Source organism: Thunnus albacares, chromosome 7 (assembly GCF_914725855.1).
Source record: "Thunnus albacares chromosome 7, fThuAlb1.1, whole genome shotgun sequence".
Classification (NCBI taxonomy): domain Eukaryota; kingdom Metazoa; phylum Chordata; class Actinopteri; order Scombriformes; family Scombridae; genus Thunnus; species Thunnus albacares.
Window position 1 is genome coordinate 29,741,240 of NC_058112.1, and position 14,559 is coordinate 29,755,798.

Consider the following 14,559-nt stretch of genomic DNA (forward strand, 5'->3'; position numbering starts at 1 on the left):
ACATGATGGGGGACAAAATCAGATAAGATGAGGTTTCCTTTCATCCAAATGAGTCAAATCATGTAGATATCTGTCAGTCTTTTTAGTGCCAAATCTCCTCTTTTTGTTACTATACTTCCACCGCAGCTGAACAGGAAAACACTGTCCGTCGAGTCATAAAGAGAGAATGTTTTTCTAACAAGGGTGTAACTGCGGAAGATATCCACTTTATTTGACTAACTTGGACAGCTGAAGCCTCATATTATCTTCAGATAAAACTTTTAAAATTTTGCTCAAAACGGAAAAGGACTGTGGATTTTGTTTCCCCGTCGCTTACATTGTCAGCACATTTGGTCCGTGTGAACAGGAGGGATGATTACAGTGTTCATATGGACACCTGGCTGGTTTTAAGACAGGCTTGAAATATTGTAGAGCTATTCAGTAAGGCCTCTATCATAGTGGGCTTGTTGTGGTTATTCACAAGTTGCACACATAGTTAGGTTAAAGTTTTGAGTTTGTGTTCCATCTGCTGTCAGTCTGCTCTGACCTTTGACTCTTGACCTTAACTATAGGCGCTTATAATGATACTGATCCAGAATTTGTAGATTTTGTTGACATCATTGTTTGTTTTTTTTTTATATCCCCCTGCTTTTTCTGTATTTCCTCCTGACTTCCTTCCTCTTCCGACTATTCTCCCCATCTTCTTTTTTCGGCCCCCCTCCTCCTCCTCCTCCCCCCCTTCTGCAGGGTGACCGGATGGACAGGGAGGCGATGAAATGTAAGGTTCTGACTGTTTCCAACCACAGCTGCGAGAGTCTAATTCTGGTCGGAAACACACTGGAGTGCACCGTTCCCACCGAGCTTCAGGCCGCCACCTCCAAGGAGCTGCAGGTGGAGGTGAGACACACCTGCAGAACCACCAAGACACATGAAATTTGCATTTCAGTTTGCATTAAGAGAAGAAAAGCTCATTGTGTTTTGCTGTTGTTAAGCAGCATTTATGGTCAGTTTTTATTTTAGGTTGTCTTTTACTTCATTTAAGGTAAACTATGTACTTTGACACCACCCTTTAAATAAAGATATAGATGTAGACACATAAACAAATACACATATTCACTACACATGCAGATTCACACGCAAGTGTACAATACATACATCTGTGTACATACCCGAACACACCGCCTCTCTATACCCTGCACAGCAGTTGGTCAACAAAGACACTTTCTTTAATTAAGCCTTTTGTTTATAGAGACACCCAGCTCAGCACAAATACACATTCACACCCACACACACACACACACACACACACACACACACACACACACACACACACACACACACACACACACACACACACACATAGATCCTCTTTTACTCCACTCAATAGAAGTCTTGTTCCAGCTTTCCTGTGTGTTGACAGCAGAGGAAAGCTTCTGTGTGTGTTTGAAGTGGTGTTTTGGATGGCGGTGCAGTGTGTGTGTATGTGTTTGTGTGTGTGTATGTGTTTGTGTGTGTGTGTGTGTGTGTGTGTGTGTGTGTGTGTGTGTGTGCGTGTGTGTCATGGTGTGTGAAACTGTTTATTGAAGCTGCAGATGAATATCATTTGCATGTTAGTGGATTAGCTCATTATGCTTTTGAAGAACAAACTGTTTTCTTTTCCAATAACAAATGCTATTAGATTTTAGAGTTTGTAAAGACTTGTTACAAAGTCAATTAACTAATTAAGTTTCCCCCAAAACCAGATAACCGTATTAACATATCACAAAAATTATTTTTCAAACAATACGCTGAGATCAGCTTGTTTCAAACATTTACTAGAAAGTGTGATTTTCTTTAAACCAGTGCAGATTCCCTCCCAGAACATTCTTCAAAACAAAATGAAACTACATCGGGAACGGGTGAAATCCTTTTATATCACACTGGCAGAATTATTTCCTGTTTTATGAATAAAAAACCTTTTTATAGGCTCAATATGGAAACAAACAACTCATTAAGATTGGTAACTTTTGCAGCGATTGCAATAGATCGAACATTTACCACAGTTCTATGATCACAAATACACTCATGTGAAGCTTTTGGTGTATAAACAGATATTCTGTATCGTACATCTGCTCTGAGACAAGTAGATACAAATACAGCAGAAATCTATAAAGCCGCTTATAATGCATTTATATGAAAATTCTCTGCCGTTTGTATTATCAGGCTCACAGAAGGAATTTCAGCAATAAAATGTATCATGTTATACCACAACCACCTACTTCTAAGGAGAAATATTTGCCACATAGCAACAATACAACACAAAGCGTTGACAGATGGACGGAGAATATGCAGACATTGAATTTGGCTTTGTTATAAATGCATGTTTTATTCCATTTATTATATATTTATTTATTTATTTATTCTCTATTTTCAATGTATCTGTTAATCAGATGATCCCAGATTGACAAACAATAAATCATAAAACACAAAGTAAAGTCAGGCTTAACTGTACGAGCCCCCAGTAAGGCAGCGCAGGATCACTCCTCCGCCATCATCCATATTGAGCTCGTCATTCCACGCTTTGGGAAATTCATGGAAAACACCACATTCCTGCAGGGTTCCAGATCATTTACAGGAAACTTCAATAACTCTCCTGTCCTTATGTAGTCCCTTATAAAAACCAGCTCAGGGAGAATTTATTACACAGTGTGTTGAGTGAAAGGGCTCAGCATCCAGCTGTCTTGTTACTTTAATATAAGTCAAGCATCCCTTGAGTCGTGAGAAGGGGACATACGGTATGGAAATACCAGAAAAAAACATCACAGTGTGTCTCATTAATGACAAAACCTTTCAAATAGGAAAGACTACATTAGGTCATTTTTTTGGAATAAATGTTGCGTTTACTTTAGGATTAAACAGTCACTTAACAACCCCTGAAAATGTTGTTTTTTCTGACCTCTAGTGGTTTAACTTCTCAGCTTGCTGCAGTGATGTAGAGGTGTACCCCAGTACTCTGTGACATCACTGTCAGGGGTGTTTTCAGGTTACACTTTTGATCACAACCAACCGCATCCATTAGTGATGCTGCATGTGATCAGAAGCGAAACAGTCGTGAAACTTTCAACCAGAGAGGGCAGTAAAAGACTTTTAAATCTAGTGTGGAATTACTCGTTAGAGTTTAAAGAGTTCAACAGCGCCGTCAACCTCGTTATAGCCTTTATTTTAGTTTGTAAGTACAATACATATAAATGATAAGACATAACATATCACTGTCTATGACAGTTTGATAGTTTGTGGTTTCTTCTGCTCTTTAGAGAAAATCTAGTTCAGATAAAGCTTCTAACTTTTCACCTTCTGTTTCTGGGTCAGTTTTATTGTTTGGTGTATTTTGATTCTTTCCTTATTATAACTGCCCAAAATATACAAGCACTATGTATCAACATATCAGCAGCAGCTTAAATTGAGTTTGACAGAAGGAAATGTGTCATTGATCAACAGTGGAGATTGGGTTTTGGACACAAAACAGCTTCGTCTTCCTGAGAAACATTTTGAACCAAAATCCATCATAGAGAGACCATACCTAAATTTCTATGCTTAAATTACATTAAAATCCAATGTAGCTATACAATACTAGTTATGTTTTATAAGAGGTTGACTGTCCTTCTCCCCTGACTAGATAAAACCCCAGATAAGACCCACTTTTCTGCTCTTACTGCTGATTTTATCCTCGAGTTCTTGCTCAATTTGAGGGTATTGTGAAAAGACATTCCTTACAAATGTAAGAAATCAAACTCAAGAAGAGATAGGTGAGGCATGTCGAGGGAAAGAGAGATTACCATCCACTAAATAACTGCTGCGAACATCAGCACACAGATGATATACACCACTGAAGCTCATACAGATACAGGTACAGTATAGTATAACTCCTATTTTCTGTTCTGTGAGCTGAAATTTCATCCTTGTTTGCGACAAACAAACCCTCCAAACACCCCAGCAGGTTATAAGAGGGTTGATAAGAGGAATCCTTTATGATACAAACTAACATTGATGCTGCGCTTCAGACGTCCTCACGTCCTTAAAGATAATATCCAGTCGTCACCTTCTGGTGAAACAGTGGTGCTCTCCAGACCAGACGCTATCAGCCTCATCGCTGTTGACTTGTGAACTGGCCTTCAGAGGAAAGCTTTTATCTCTGGGGAGGGTCAGCCAATATCCCTTAGCTCCACAGACCTACACACACACACACACACAGACACATTAATATATCCCCTACCTCCAGACATGCCCAGACAGTCTTATTTATACACACTGTCCCATCTGCAGCAGCAGGCAGCAGTAGAAACCTCATTTCCACTAAACTAATAATGGTAGAAGCAATATCACTGATGTAATCTGCCTCTAGACTGTGGCAACAGACATGTTTGTGTATGTGTGTGTGTGTGCACGCGTGGTTATTGCATACCATATGTCTGAATGCCAGTTTCATGCCCTTTAAACGCTCATGCATGCACAGTATGTGCCGTGCATGACATACTGTTTGTGTCATGTATAGAGAGGGAACAATTGTTTATCAAGCATCTATAGTGCAGTCTGTAAGGATGAGGACAGTAACACATTTTTTTGGGCTCTTTACTACAAAGAACTACAATTTTTATTTGAGACAGAAAGTATAACAAGTTAGACAAGTTATGTAAACTTAAAGTCCCCTTCCAGTCAAAAAACGTGTTTTGCTTATTATTCCTTCAGTTGGATGTTTGAGCTTCACTGTGCAGAATGATGTATTTGCAGAGTTTGTTTCATCTGCTGAAGAGAGGGAGTTTATCCGTGCTCACCTTAAATCTCAGTTTAAGGCAAGTACCTACAAGCATGATTTGTGATCTCACAACTAGTTCGGAGCCAATCGAGGGCCGGTATACGATTTGCACAAGTGTGATGTGGAAACCCGAGAAGCCTCCAGTGCACAAACACTGAGGATGGATTTTTTCAGTGAAGTAGGAGACATCTCGTGTTCAGCAGTTAAACTTTTTGAAATGAAAAATATTTGCCATATGATTTTAAAGAGCTTTGACAGGATAACTGAACATGTCAGACACAATTTATTATTCCAAGCAGGGAATTTTTTTATGTCCTAAAACATGTCTGGAGGGGATCTTTTAATTAAATGATCATATTTAATATTGGGTGTCAGATCATATACAGTCTGTCACTGCCTGAGATCTCCAACACAAAGACATCAGACACTTACAGACCTGATACAGGCTTTAGCTGCAGCCATGTTCTTCTTGCATGGCTCTTTTTGCCTTCAGTCTGGTCGAGCAAGAAGCAAATGCACCTGCTCAGGTGATTTAGCTGACAACACAAAACTGTTAAAAAAAGGAGACAGAATGAGATCATTTTTTAAAAAAATGCTTTGCTGCATTTTCTGCATGTTAAGGATAATTTTACCACAGCATTGTCCTAAAACTCTGGGACTGTGTATGAGTCCTACACTGTTCACCCAGTGCATGTTTGAACACTGTCAAAAACTATTAAAGTTGAAAGTGCAGAATCAAAACAATGACTCAGAACACCGAGCCCCCTACGCTGAATCTTTACCAACCGCTCAGTAGCTGTACCTGACCTCTGACCTCCCTGTGGATGAAAAAGAAAGTCAATAGTACTTATTATTGTTATTAACATTTACTTCTCTCACTCCACGACCCCTTTCACCTCTTTCAGTGGCGCCAGGCGGACACAATCAGACATCTGGGTAAGGTGACGCTGGCCCAGGAGCAGGACTACACGGGCCTCATCGTGGGCTGCGTGTTCGTCAGCTTGCTGCTGCTGCTGCTGGGAACGCTGCTCATGTGGAGGAGGAACAAACACATCGATGGTAAGAGCAGAGACGTCGGGTTGTAGAGGGGTCACAGTAAAGAAAAAAAAGAGATCGGTTCGCTTCTACTGCTACGACGTACTGAATATGAAGGCATCTTAAACACAGACAGTGATGTCACATCAGAAATATGATGTCAATCAGACTATGATCTGTTTTCAGCAACTAGGTTTAGCAGGAATATTTGCAAATTGGCAGCAATTCAGATATTTAACCATAACAAAGTCATAAAGAGGCAAATACAACAACAAAGAAAATTCACCAAACATAATGAAATATGTGATGAAATCAAAATAAATTGACATAAAACAGTCAGTATATACTCTATATGTAATTTACCTCTATAACAAGAGAAATGAAAGGAAAATATAGATACCTATAGGGCACATACAGTATACAGACATTATACCTGTAATATACATATACTGTATGCATATAGTGAAGGACCTAGATTAGTTATAAGTCAATCATAGTTGCATTAAAAGTTAATTGACTCCTAGTGATGTGTGTGTGTGTGTGTGTGTGTGTGTGTGTGTGTGTGTGTGTGTGTGTGTGTGTGTGCATGTGTGTGTGTCTGCATACTTGCAACCTGAGTTCAGTGACTCTTTTCTAACCTGTGTGCATGTGTGCCTGCTGGGTCGTGTTTTGCCTGGTGGGTTGACAGTAGGTTTGTTTGTTGGGTGCACTGGTGGGAACGCTTTGCCTTGCTAAGTAATTCTCTGATCTCTCCCCCTCTCCTCTTCCTTCTCTCACTTCCCTCCTTCTCTTCTCACCCTTTCTCTCCCTCTCACCCATTCCTATAAAATTCTTCCTCTCTGCTTCTCTATCCTTATCCAAATCTCTCCTATCTCTCCCTCTGTACCCCCGCCTCTCTCCTCCCCCTCTGTCTCTAGATCTATCTGAGGTGTGGTATGATGGCCGGGGTCACATCCAGCATCTGGACAGGCTGGCTAACGCGAGGAGCGTCAGCCCCACTAACGAAATGGTCTCCCACGAGTCAGTCGACTATAGAACAACCCTGCTGGAGGGTACGTCAAACAGATAAGCCCCGCCCCCGCCCCCCCACCTGACATATTCTTCCCCCCATCCCACCTTTTTATCGTATCTCCCGCCTTCCCATTTACCTGCTTCCCTCCCTGTAGGGCTGAATGCTCAACCAACAGCTGTAGCCTTGAAAGGATGTAGGTTTTTGGGAGATTTTTAGAATTAAAATCATCCATGTACCCCAGTGTTACCGCCTCCTGCTAATGCATGAATTAATCCTGATTGATGCAGCGCTCTGGCCCCTTCTTCTGAGAGTCATTACTGAGTCAAGTTAAGACATAATACACATAATGTTAGAATCAGTGCAACTTAATCTTTCCTTCACAGTAGTATCTTTTGAACATCCATAGATTTGCGTATCTGCTTAAATTTGCTGAATATGTAGCAAAGAAGTTAATCTTTACCTCAGATCTTACCTAAGACTCATCATGTTTATACATTCTTTCAGTATCAGAAGGAGTCCGCTGATTGTTGTTTGTTACATCCGTGGTTAAAGTGCAAACAGGAGCTGCTAGTAGTGATTTTTTTAGCCACACACACAGTCTTCTGTCGATTCACTTCCTGCGAACACGTGGAAAACATCCCCGCTTGTTCGACTGTGTGTCATATTTTATGTCATTTTGACCCGTTTCTGACACACAAACACAAGATTTAACTGCATTTAATTATATATCACTCAAGTGTCGGCACACAGACAAACTGCCGAGAGCACACAGGTGATATTTGGAGTCTGTCTTCTCACCGCAAGTAAGCTGACCAACAGGACATCCTTCCAAAAACTTTGATGTAATCTTTAAAGTCACCTGTGGTTTTGGTTCCCTATGCTGGGATCCTTAGGGCGTGAGGGTGGGAGGGGGGACTCCTCATGTTATGATCCTGAGTGTGATGGGTAAAAAGCAATTTTCCTGCCCTAAAATCTGAGAAGGTTGACTTACTAATGAACTAATGCTTGTCCTCAGGGAGAGTTGTGGTGCAGGATCAGTGGCTGAAAAATTCCTAGATTGAGAATTCATAGAGCTTAGCGTTTACGTCTGCCCTGCCTTCTGTTCTGGCTTGTTTTTTTAGATTAAAACAAGATAAGTTTGCATGTATGTTTCTTTGCGTTTCCATCCTTCCACTAACAGCAACAAAAACAAATTCAGAAGCTTCATTTTTTCCAGCTTGACTAGCCTCCGTCACAGTCTCAAGTTCCTTTCTGCCTTTGTAGTAGCCCTACTCTGATCATGTAACACACCTTGACCTCTGGAGGCCCCCCTCCTTACACAGTCGCTGACCTTTGACCCTTCTTCTCTTTTGCTCCTCCAGATCAGGGCACCGACAGGCCCGAGACATGCCGGGGAGCTCCTCCCATCTACGGGGGCAACGGGGAGCTGTTGTCCCCCAGGCTGGGGGTACTGGGAGGTGGGATGGGGATGGGTCTGGGAATGGAGGGCGAGCTGGTGTCACCCCTGCTGATGGCCCCGGTCCACATCGACCCGTCCTGTCTCCACCCGGACCTGCTGACGGAGGTGCAGCATGTGGTGATCGCCAGGGAGCAGCTGCTGCTTCACCTCAACCAGGTCATCGGCAGAGGTCAGTCTGTCTTTACTGTTAAAACAGATCATTTCCAAATCATTACATATCAACAATCCCTTTCCGAATGATTATCCTCAAAATCCACAGGAGTTTTTCCAGTGGGATATTTGGGGTTGATGAAATGTTGCACTTCTCAAACAATATTGCTGATGTTTAAGTTTCTCCACTGTTGATGTCTTTTCTCGGTCTTGCTGATGTGCTGTTCATGCTTATTTTACAAAATGGAACATTTAAAATGCATCACTTCCTTTCTCAGGAAAAGGCCAGTCATTTCCCATAGAAAATAAAAAGCAGACACGTATTTGTATGAAAATGTCATGTAATAGGAACCAGCCCGATACAAACTGCTGTGTCAGTCAGTAATCAAATTACCGGTGTAGCAGATGATGCTCAATTATCACTGAACAATGCATTAAAGAGCCTTATGAAGGGGTTTATAGCCTTTTACAGCAGCATAAAGCAGATGAGCAATAAAAATGAAAAACAATAGAGATTGCTAAATAACTCAATAAGGCATGAAAGATATCCCGACCAACCAGTGTTCAGCTGAAACCACATATTGTATAAACACTGATATGCACCATTAATGTATTTATGCACTGTGTATTCGTAACCACGGATAATCTAAACTGCACAAGTACGTAATCATTCCCTGTTTTCTGACACTGTATAGAGATTTATATGACTGCACTGTCAGGCATCTGCATGAAAGGAACAAATATGCAGCAAAAAAAGAGAACACTTATACAAAAAAAGACCTAAATATACAAAAAACAAATGGCAAAATAACAGATGTTATTTGGTTTGGTCAGTCAACAGTCAATTACATAACAATCTCTTAATTATATTCACTTCTTTTCAGGCTGAACTCATACTATACTTAAAAAGAGAAACAATAATGAAGACATTATTTTCATGCAAACAATCCATGATGGAATGTAGTTGATGTGGAGCGATACTATTGTCCACTGAGCTTAGGTTAAAACCACAGATTTGCTTTAAGCCATACAGAAAGTCACCCACGAAGAGCTTAACTGCCTGTTTTATCAAACCGCAACCTTGACATGCAGACACAAAATCACAGCGTATTGTGCAGTTTAAGTAGGACCCACAGATCAAATTCAAACATCAAAACCCCCAAAACCCCTCAGTGTCACAAACACAGTCCTCTGCCCCCCCCTCAACACCACCACCCACCACCACCACTCTCGGCTGAATTTTGTGGCGTAGGATGATTTTTTTTCACAGCTAGTATTCCCAGGGTCCATTGTTGGGAGTCGTAATCCAACACCCACGGCCATCTGCGGGGACGTGATAGGAGAATGCTGCGCTCATTTTATTCTTGCACCCCTCCCAGTCTGGGGCAAGCCCTCGTGTCTTAAAAAAGAGATATAATTCAATAAAATGAACAATAACTCAAAGGGGTTTGGCGTAGGCTATTAGTCTGTGTAGGGTATTAATGAATAAAGCTTCATACTGGGTTACTTGTGTGGGGAGATTTAGTGTGAGGGTGATGGTAACTTAAGATAATCTGAATTAGCTGTTGAAGGTATGAAAACAGGCGAAACTCACTTTGAAGAGTCACATGTGCTCGTTTTCTAACCAACCCGACCGTTTTCTGTGGACCAAAGTGACCAAAAAGCTGCAGAAGGTACTTGAAATCACCTTGATGCTTCTGCTCCAAACCTTTTTTTCTTCTTTTTAATGTGTAAACAGTGGACAGAAATATGAGATTAGTGGAACTGCTGTGATCATGGAGCCAACTGGCAGGATGCAGGATCTTAATCATAGTGGCTCTTTCGAGAAGAAGGCTTCAACAAGCCAAGATGTAGATGAAGGTTGCTGATTGCACAGAATCCAAAAATGGCCTGCAATGTCTCTTTGCAAGCCAAGTGGGTAATTTAGCTGATGCCATACAATTTTTACCATTTATGGGAAAGATTTAGAAAGTGCAGTTTACTTACTGGACTACGAGTATATTAAGCAATAAGTCATGGAGGAGAAGATATGATCAGAGTCAGATTCAAGTCTTATTAGCCAAGTATGTTCACACATACAAAGAATTGGACTCCAGTTGTCAGCAGGTCTCATTGTCCTTTCATACACTGCCAAAACAAACGTGCTCTAGTAATGTTACTTAGTCATAGTGAAACTCAGGTGGTGGAACTGCAATTTCATCAGTGATGCATCAAATTTATGGCAACAAAAGACAAGCCAGCTGTCTATTCTGCTTGGGCCTCAGGGGTTTTTTAGTGTGTGTAACTGAATTTCCAGTACCAAACACTATGAACATTTTCCAGCAAATAAATCATTTGTTTATGCACAGGTGGTGCACAGGTGGCACAGGCCAAAGATACCAACCATCACCGCAAAAAAACACAGTAGGATTCAATTCTCGGCAGCAGTACCTCCAGCTTAGTCGTTCTTTCCAAAGAATTCACTTTCCCATGTTGAGAGGAGGGAAACCAGTGAGGACCTGTGTCCTTATTGCTGCAATAGTGACTCATATTGGTTGGTCTGGGTTTGGAACAACTGACAGGTCCAAAACAAAACAAAATGCAAAATCAAAGAAACCGTTGATTGAAATCCCGAAGTAGAAGTACCAACTGATTCTTGCAGACTGACACGCGCCTCATTGTTCACCTTCTTTGCAGTCGGATCTCATCGTCATTGGAACTGAAAGTGGTGCATCTTATGTTTCTAAAGTGGACTTCTTTCAGACAGGTTTATTTTGTGTAGGGCTAACAAGTAATTATTTAGGCATTAACAGGTTTGAACATGAGCTTTTGAAAACATTGATGCTGACTAATTCTGACTAACACATCATGTTGCTACCTGCAGGTCACTTCGGCTGTGTTTTCCATGGAACTCTACTCGAGCCAGACGGGCAGAAGCAGCACTGCGCCGTCAAGTCTCTGAACCGTAAGTAGAAATCCGTTTTTAAATGTATTAAACAAACCCCCGAGAAATAAAGGAAGTGACATTTTTCTGCTTTACTGATACAACAACTGTGTGCTAAGCATTTTTTTCCCATCATGACCCCTTCCCTTCCCTTCCCTGGACAACCTAAAGTGATTTTACTGAAATGCAATACTGAATTTTGATCTAGCAGGGAGTTTTTCTGCTGTCATTTAAAGTTAGAAGTTGGAAACTTATTTTAAAACAGTTCATAAAAGCACGCAATGTTCTACAAAATTATATTTATCTCTTGTCTTGACTGCATGGGAAGCCATGTTTTGTCATTAGCTCAAGGTTAACAAAACGTACCTCTCCTCCTGAGAAGATATTTTGTTTTTCTATATAAGCTTGGTGACATCCCAAGTTACACACACACACACCAACTCAACACACTCTCTCCTTGTCCAAACATATTTACATCCAACCATAATTATTTCATCCTACATCTGTTTAAATTGCATACTTATTGTATGATATCACAACGCACAAATAGCATTAAAGATCTCATCTCATCAGAGCCCTGAATCCTTTTTGGCTGAGCCGATGGTGATGAATGAGCATCCGATGGTGAGGACGGCATTAGGGTCCCTCCTAATTGTGTAACCTGTCACTTGGAACAGGGAGATTGATGTTGGAGAGATATGGTGGAAAGCACCGTGTAGTCACAAAAGGAGCCGCCAAATACAGCCTGCTGTGTTTTAGTCCACTGGGATTTGAACCTTTTATTGATTTGAGTGTTGTCCCAGGGTATCCTGTCATTGTTTTTGGCTTTCTTTTGTTATATTTGGGACTTTGACTTGATGCTTTTGTCCTAATATAACTCTTACTATGACAACTAGTTGAAAGGCACATTCTTTATCCTGAGAACGATGAGTGAATCATACACAAAGGAATATCCATCCTCCACACAGCAATAACGTAATTTTCCTCTTTAACTTTCAAATCAAGAGTATTGAAACCAAATGTCATCTCTCGCTATGTTCGTGGTCTAACCTCAGTTTAAGGCTAATCAGCTGTTTTCTTGGGGCCAAAAGGGGTCCCCATCTCTAACCAGATTACAGCAGAGCCACTGAGGCTAAAGACCGGGACACCAGAGGCAGGGATGCAATTGGCAAATGGGAATTTGGAATGGGTCAGGTCAGGTCTGAGGGTATTCGGAGAGGGTTTTTTTTTTTTCTCTCCATTTCCATCATCATCCCTTTTCCCCCAAGCGTATATAAGGAATGACCTTCCCACTGATGTCAGGACAGCAGAGTTGCTCCCTGACTTACACTTTAGTCTTAAAGACTTTTTCAAGATAAATAATCCACATGTACAATTCTTGCTCTCTAGAATTGTGACTCTTCAAAAAATTCAGCACCAAAGTGAATATTGAAATGAGTTTTGACGTTTTTTTTTTTACAAGGCATCACAGACTTGGAAGAGGTGTCCCAGTTCCTGAAGGAAGGGATCATCATGAAGGACTTCAGTCACCCCAACGTTCTCTCTCTTCTGGGGATCTGTCTGCCACCGGAGGGCTCTCCACTGGTGGTTCTGCCCTACATGAAGCACGGCGACCTGAGAAACTTCATTCGCGATGAGGGACACGTAAGGCCACACACAAGATTGAAATGAAATGAAGTGAAATTTTTAGGGATTCTTGTCCAAAAACTATACCATATCCCTTTATAGTTTCATCAAACATGACAAATTGGAATACTGCAGATATGATTTCAAGTTAAGTTTTGTGTTCTAGTCGTTTGATGGTTGTGTTTTTTCTCCAGAACCCGACGGTGAAGGACCTGATGGGCTTCGGGTTGCAGGTGGCCAGAGGGATGGAGTATCTGGCCAGTAAGAAGTTTGTCCACAGAGACCTGGCTGCCAGGAACTGCATGTGAGTTCATATTTATTCATTCAACTTTGCATTGACATATATTTATATATAGAGGAAACTACAGTAGATCAGACTGAAATAGAATTGAATACGGCTGCAAAAGGAACAGAAGAGAACAGAAAAAGCACAGTACTACATAGTCTTAGAAAAGACAATGTTAAACAGTGTACAAAAGTTTCAAGTGGGAAGAATTAAAGAGTAAGACCAGGACCAAGGAGCAAAGAGAAAAGCTGAAGAGAATAAAAAACAATACAGTAGGAAGTAACTGTTCTTCTTCCTGACAGGCTGGATGAAAGCTACACGGTGAAGGTTGCAGACTTCGGCCTGGCCAGAGACGTTTACGATAAAGAATATTACAGCGTCCACAACAAGAGCGGAGTCAAGCTGCCCGTCAAATGGATGGCTCTGGAGAGTCTGCAGACACACAAGTTCACCACCAAGTCAGACGTGGTGAGGACTCGCAGTCACACGTGCAAAACACGTCAAGAAACGAGTCCGTATCATCTGACTTCCTCTTGCAAATTCAACATGCATGTTTGTGTTTTTGTCCCGCAGTGGTCGTTTGGCGTGTTGCTATGGGAACTGATGACCCGCGGAGCCCCACCTTACTCTGATGTGAACTCCTTCGACATCACCGTGTTCCTGCTGCAGGGGAGGAGGCTGCTGCAGCCCGAGTTCTGCCCCGATGCGCTGTAAGTGCACTCGAACACACATACTCGGACTATATCTAAACATATTTTTCTCGACTGTCGTTCGCCCCCTTTAGCAAAGCCACGGCTCAGTTAGCGTGAGTGATATACTGTAGAGCTATACTTAAATACATCACGGAGTGAGAGATAGAGTCTGAGTACGGCAGGGAAAAACAGTGAAGGTGAATGAGCTGTATAAGCAGTGGAAGTCATAAATAAAAACCACTCAACTTTAGACCACCTATCACCTACATCAGCGGGAGTCCAAAACATATTCACAGCTCCTCGGTCTCAGCAGTCGAGCGAGATATCTCATCACAAGCGCGGGTCAAATATAAGTCACTTTTTTTTTGCTTTACCTCAAAACACAAAGCAAGTTTTAAATGGAAATCCAATACCAGTAGAGCATTTCTTTTTTTTATTTGTCTTGCTTTGTTGCTAAGCGCTCGTTGCTGTGGTACTTGGAAAGGTTTGCTGGCCCTCGACATCACACATCAATCAGGACAGCGTTGGCACCGCTGGGATTCACTTCTCTCTTGGATTTTGCTGTCAACAACATCTTTGGTTTTCTTTGGATCTGTTACATCAGA

The 14,559-nt window shown here is 41.5% G+C and overlaps 1 protein-coding gene across 1 annotated transcript in view; it reads left to right on the forward strand.

Moving 5' to 3' along the window:
• met (MET proto-oncogene, receptor tyrosine kinase) overlaps positions 1-14,559 on the forward strand; it is a 75,342-nt gene that overhangs the window by 57,634 nt on the left and 3,149 nt on the right. Inside the window, exons 12-20 of the mRNA XM_044357133.1 lie at positions 727-876; positions 5,677-5,830; positions 6,724-6,858; positions 8,180-8,446; positions 11,291-11,371; positions 12,813-12,994; positions 13,171-13,280; positions 13,565-13,730; positions 13,836-13,972. Of these exons, the coding sequence (XP_044213068.1) occupies positions 727-876; positions 5,677-5,830; positions 6,724-6,858; positions 8,180-8,446; positions 11,291-11,371; positions 12,813-12,994; positions 13,171-13,280; positions 13,565-13,730; positions 13,836-13,972 (1,382 nt within the window). The remainder of the gene's footprint in view (positions 1-726; positions 877-5,676; positions 5,831-6,723; positions 6,859-8,179; positions 8,447-11,290; positions 11,372-12,812; positions 12,995-13,170; positions 13,281-13,564; positions 13,731-13,835; positions 13,973-14,559) is intronic.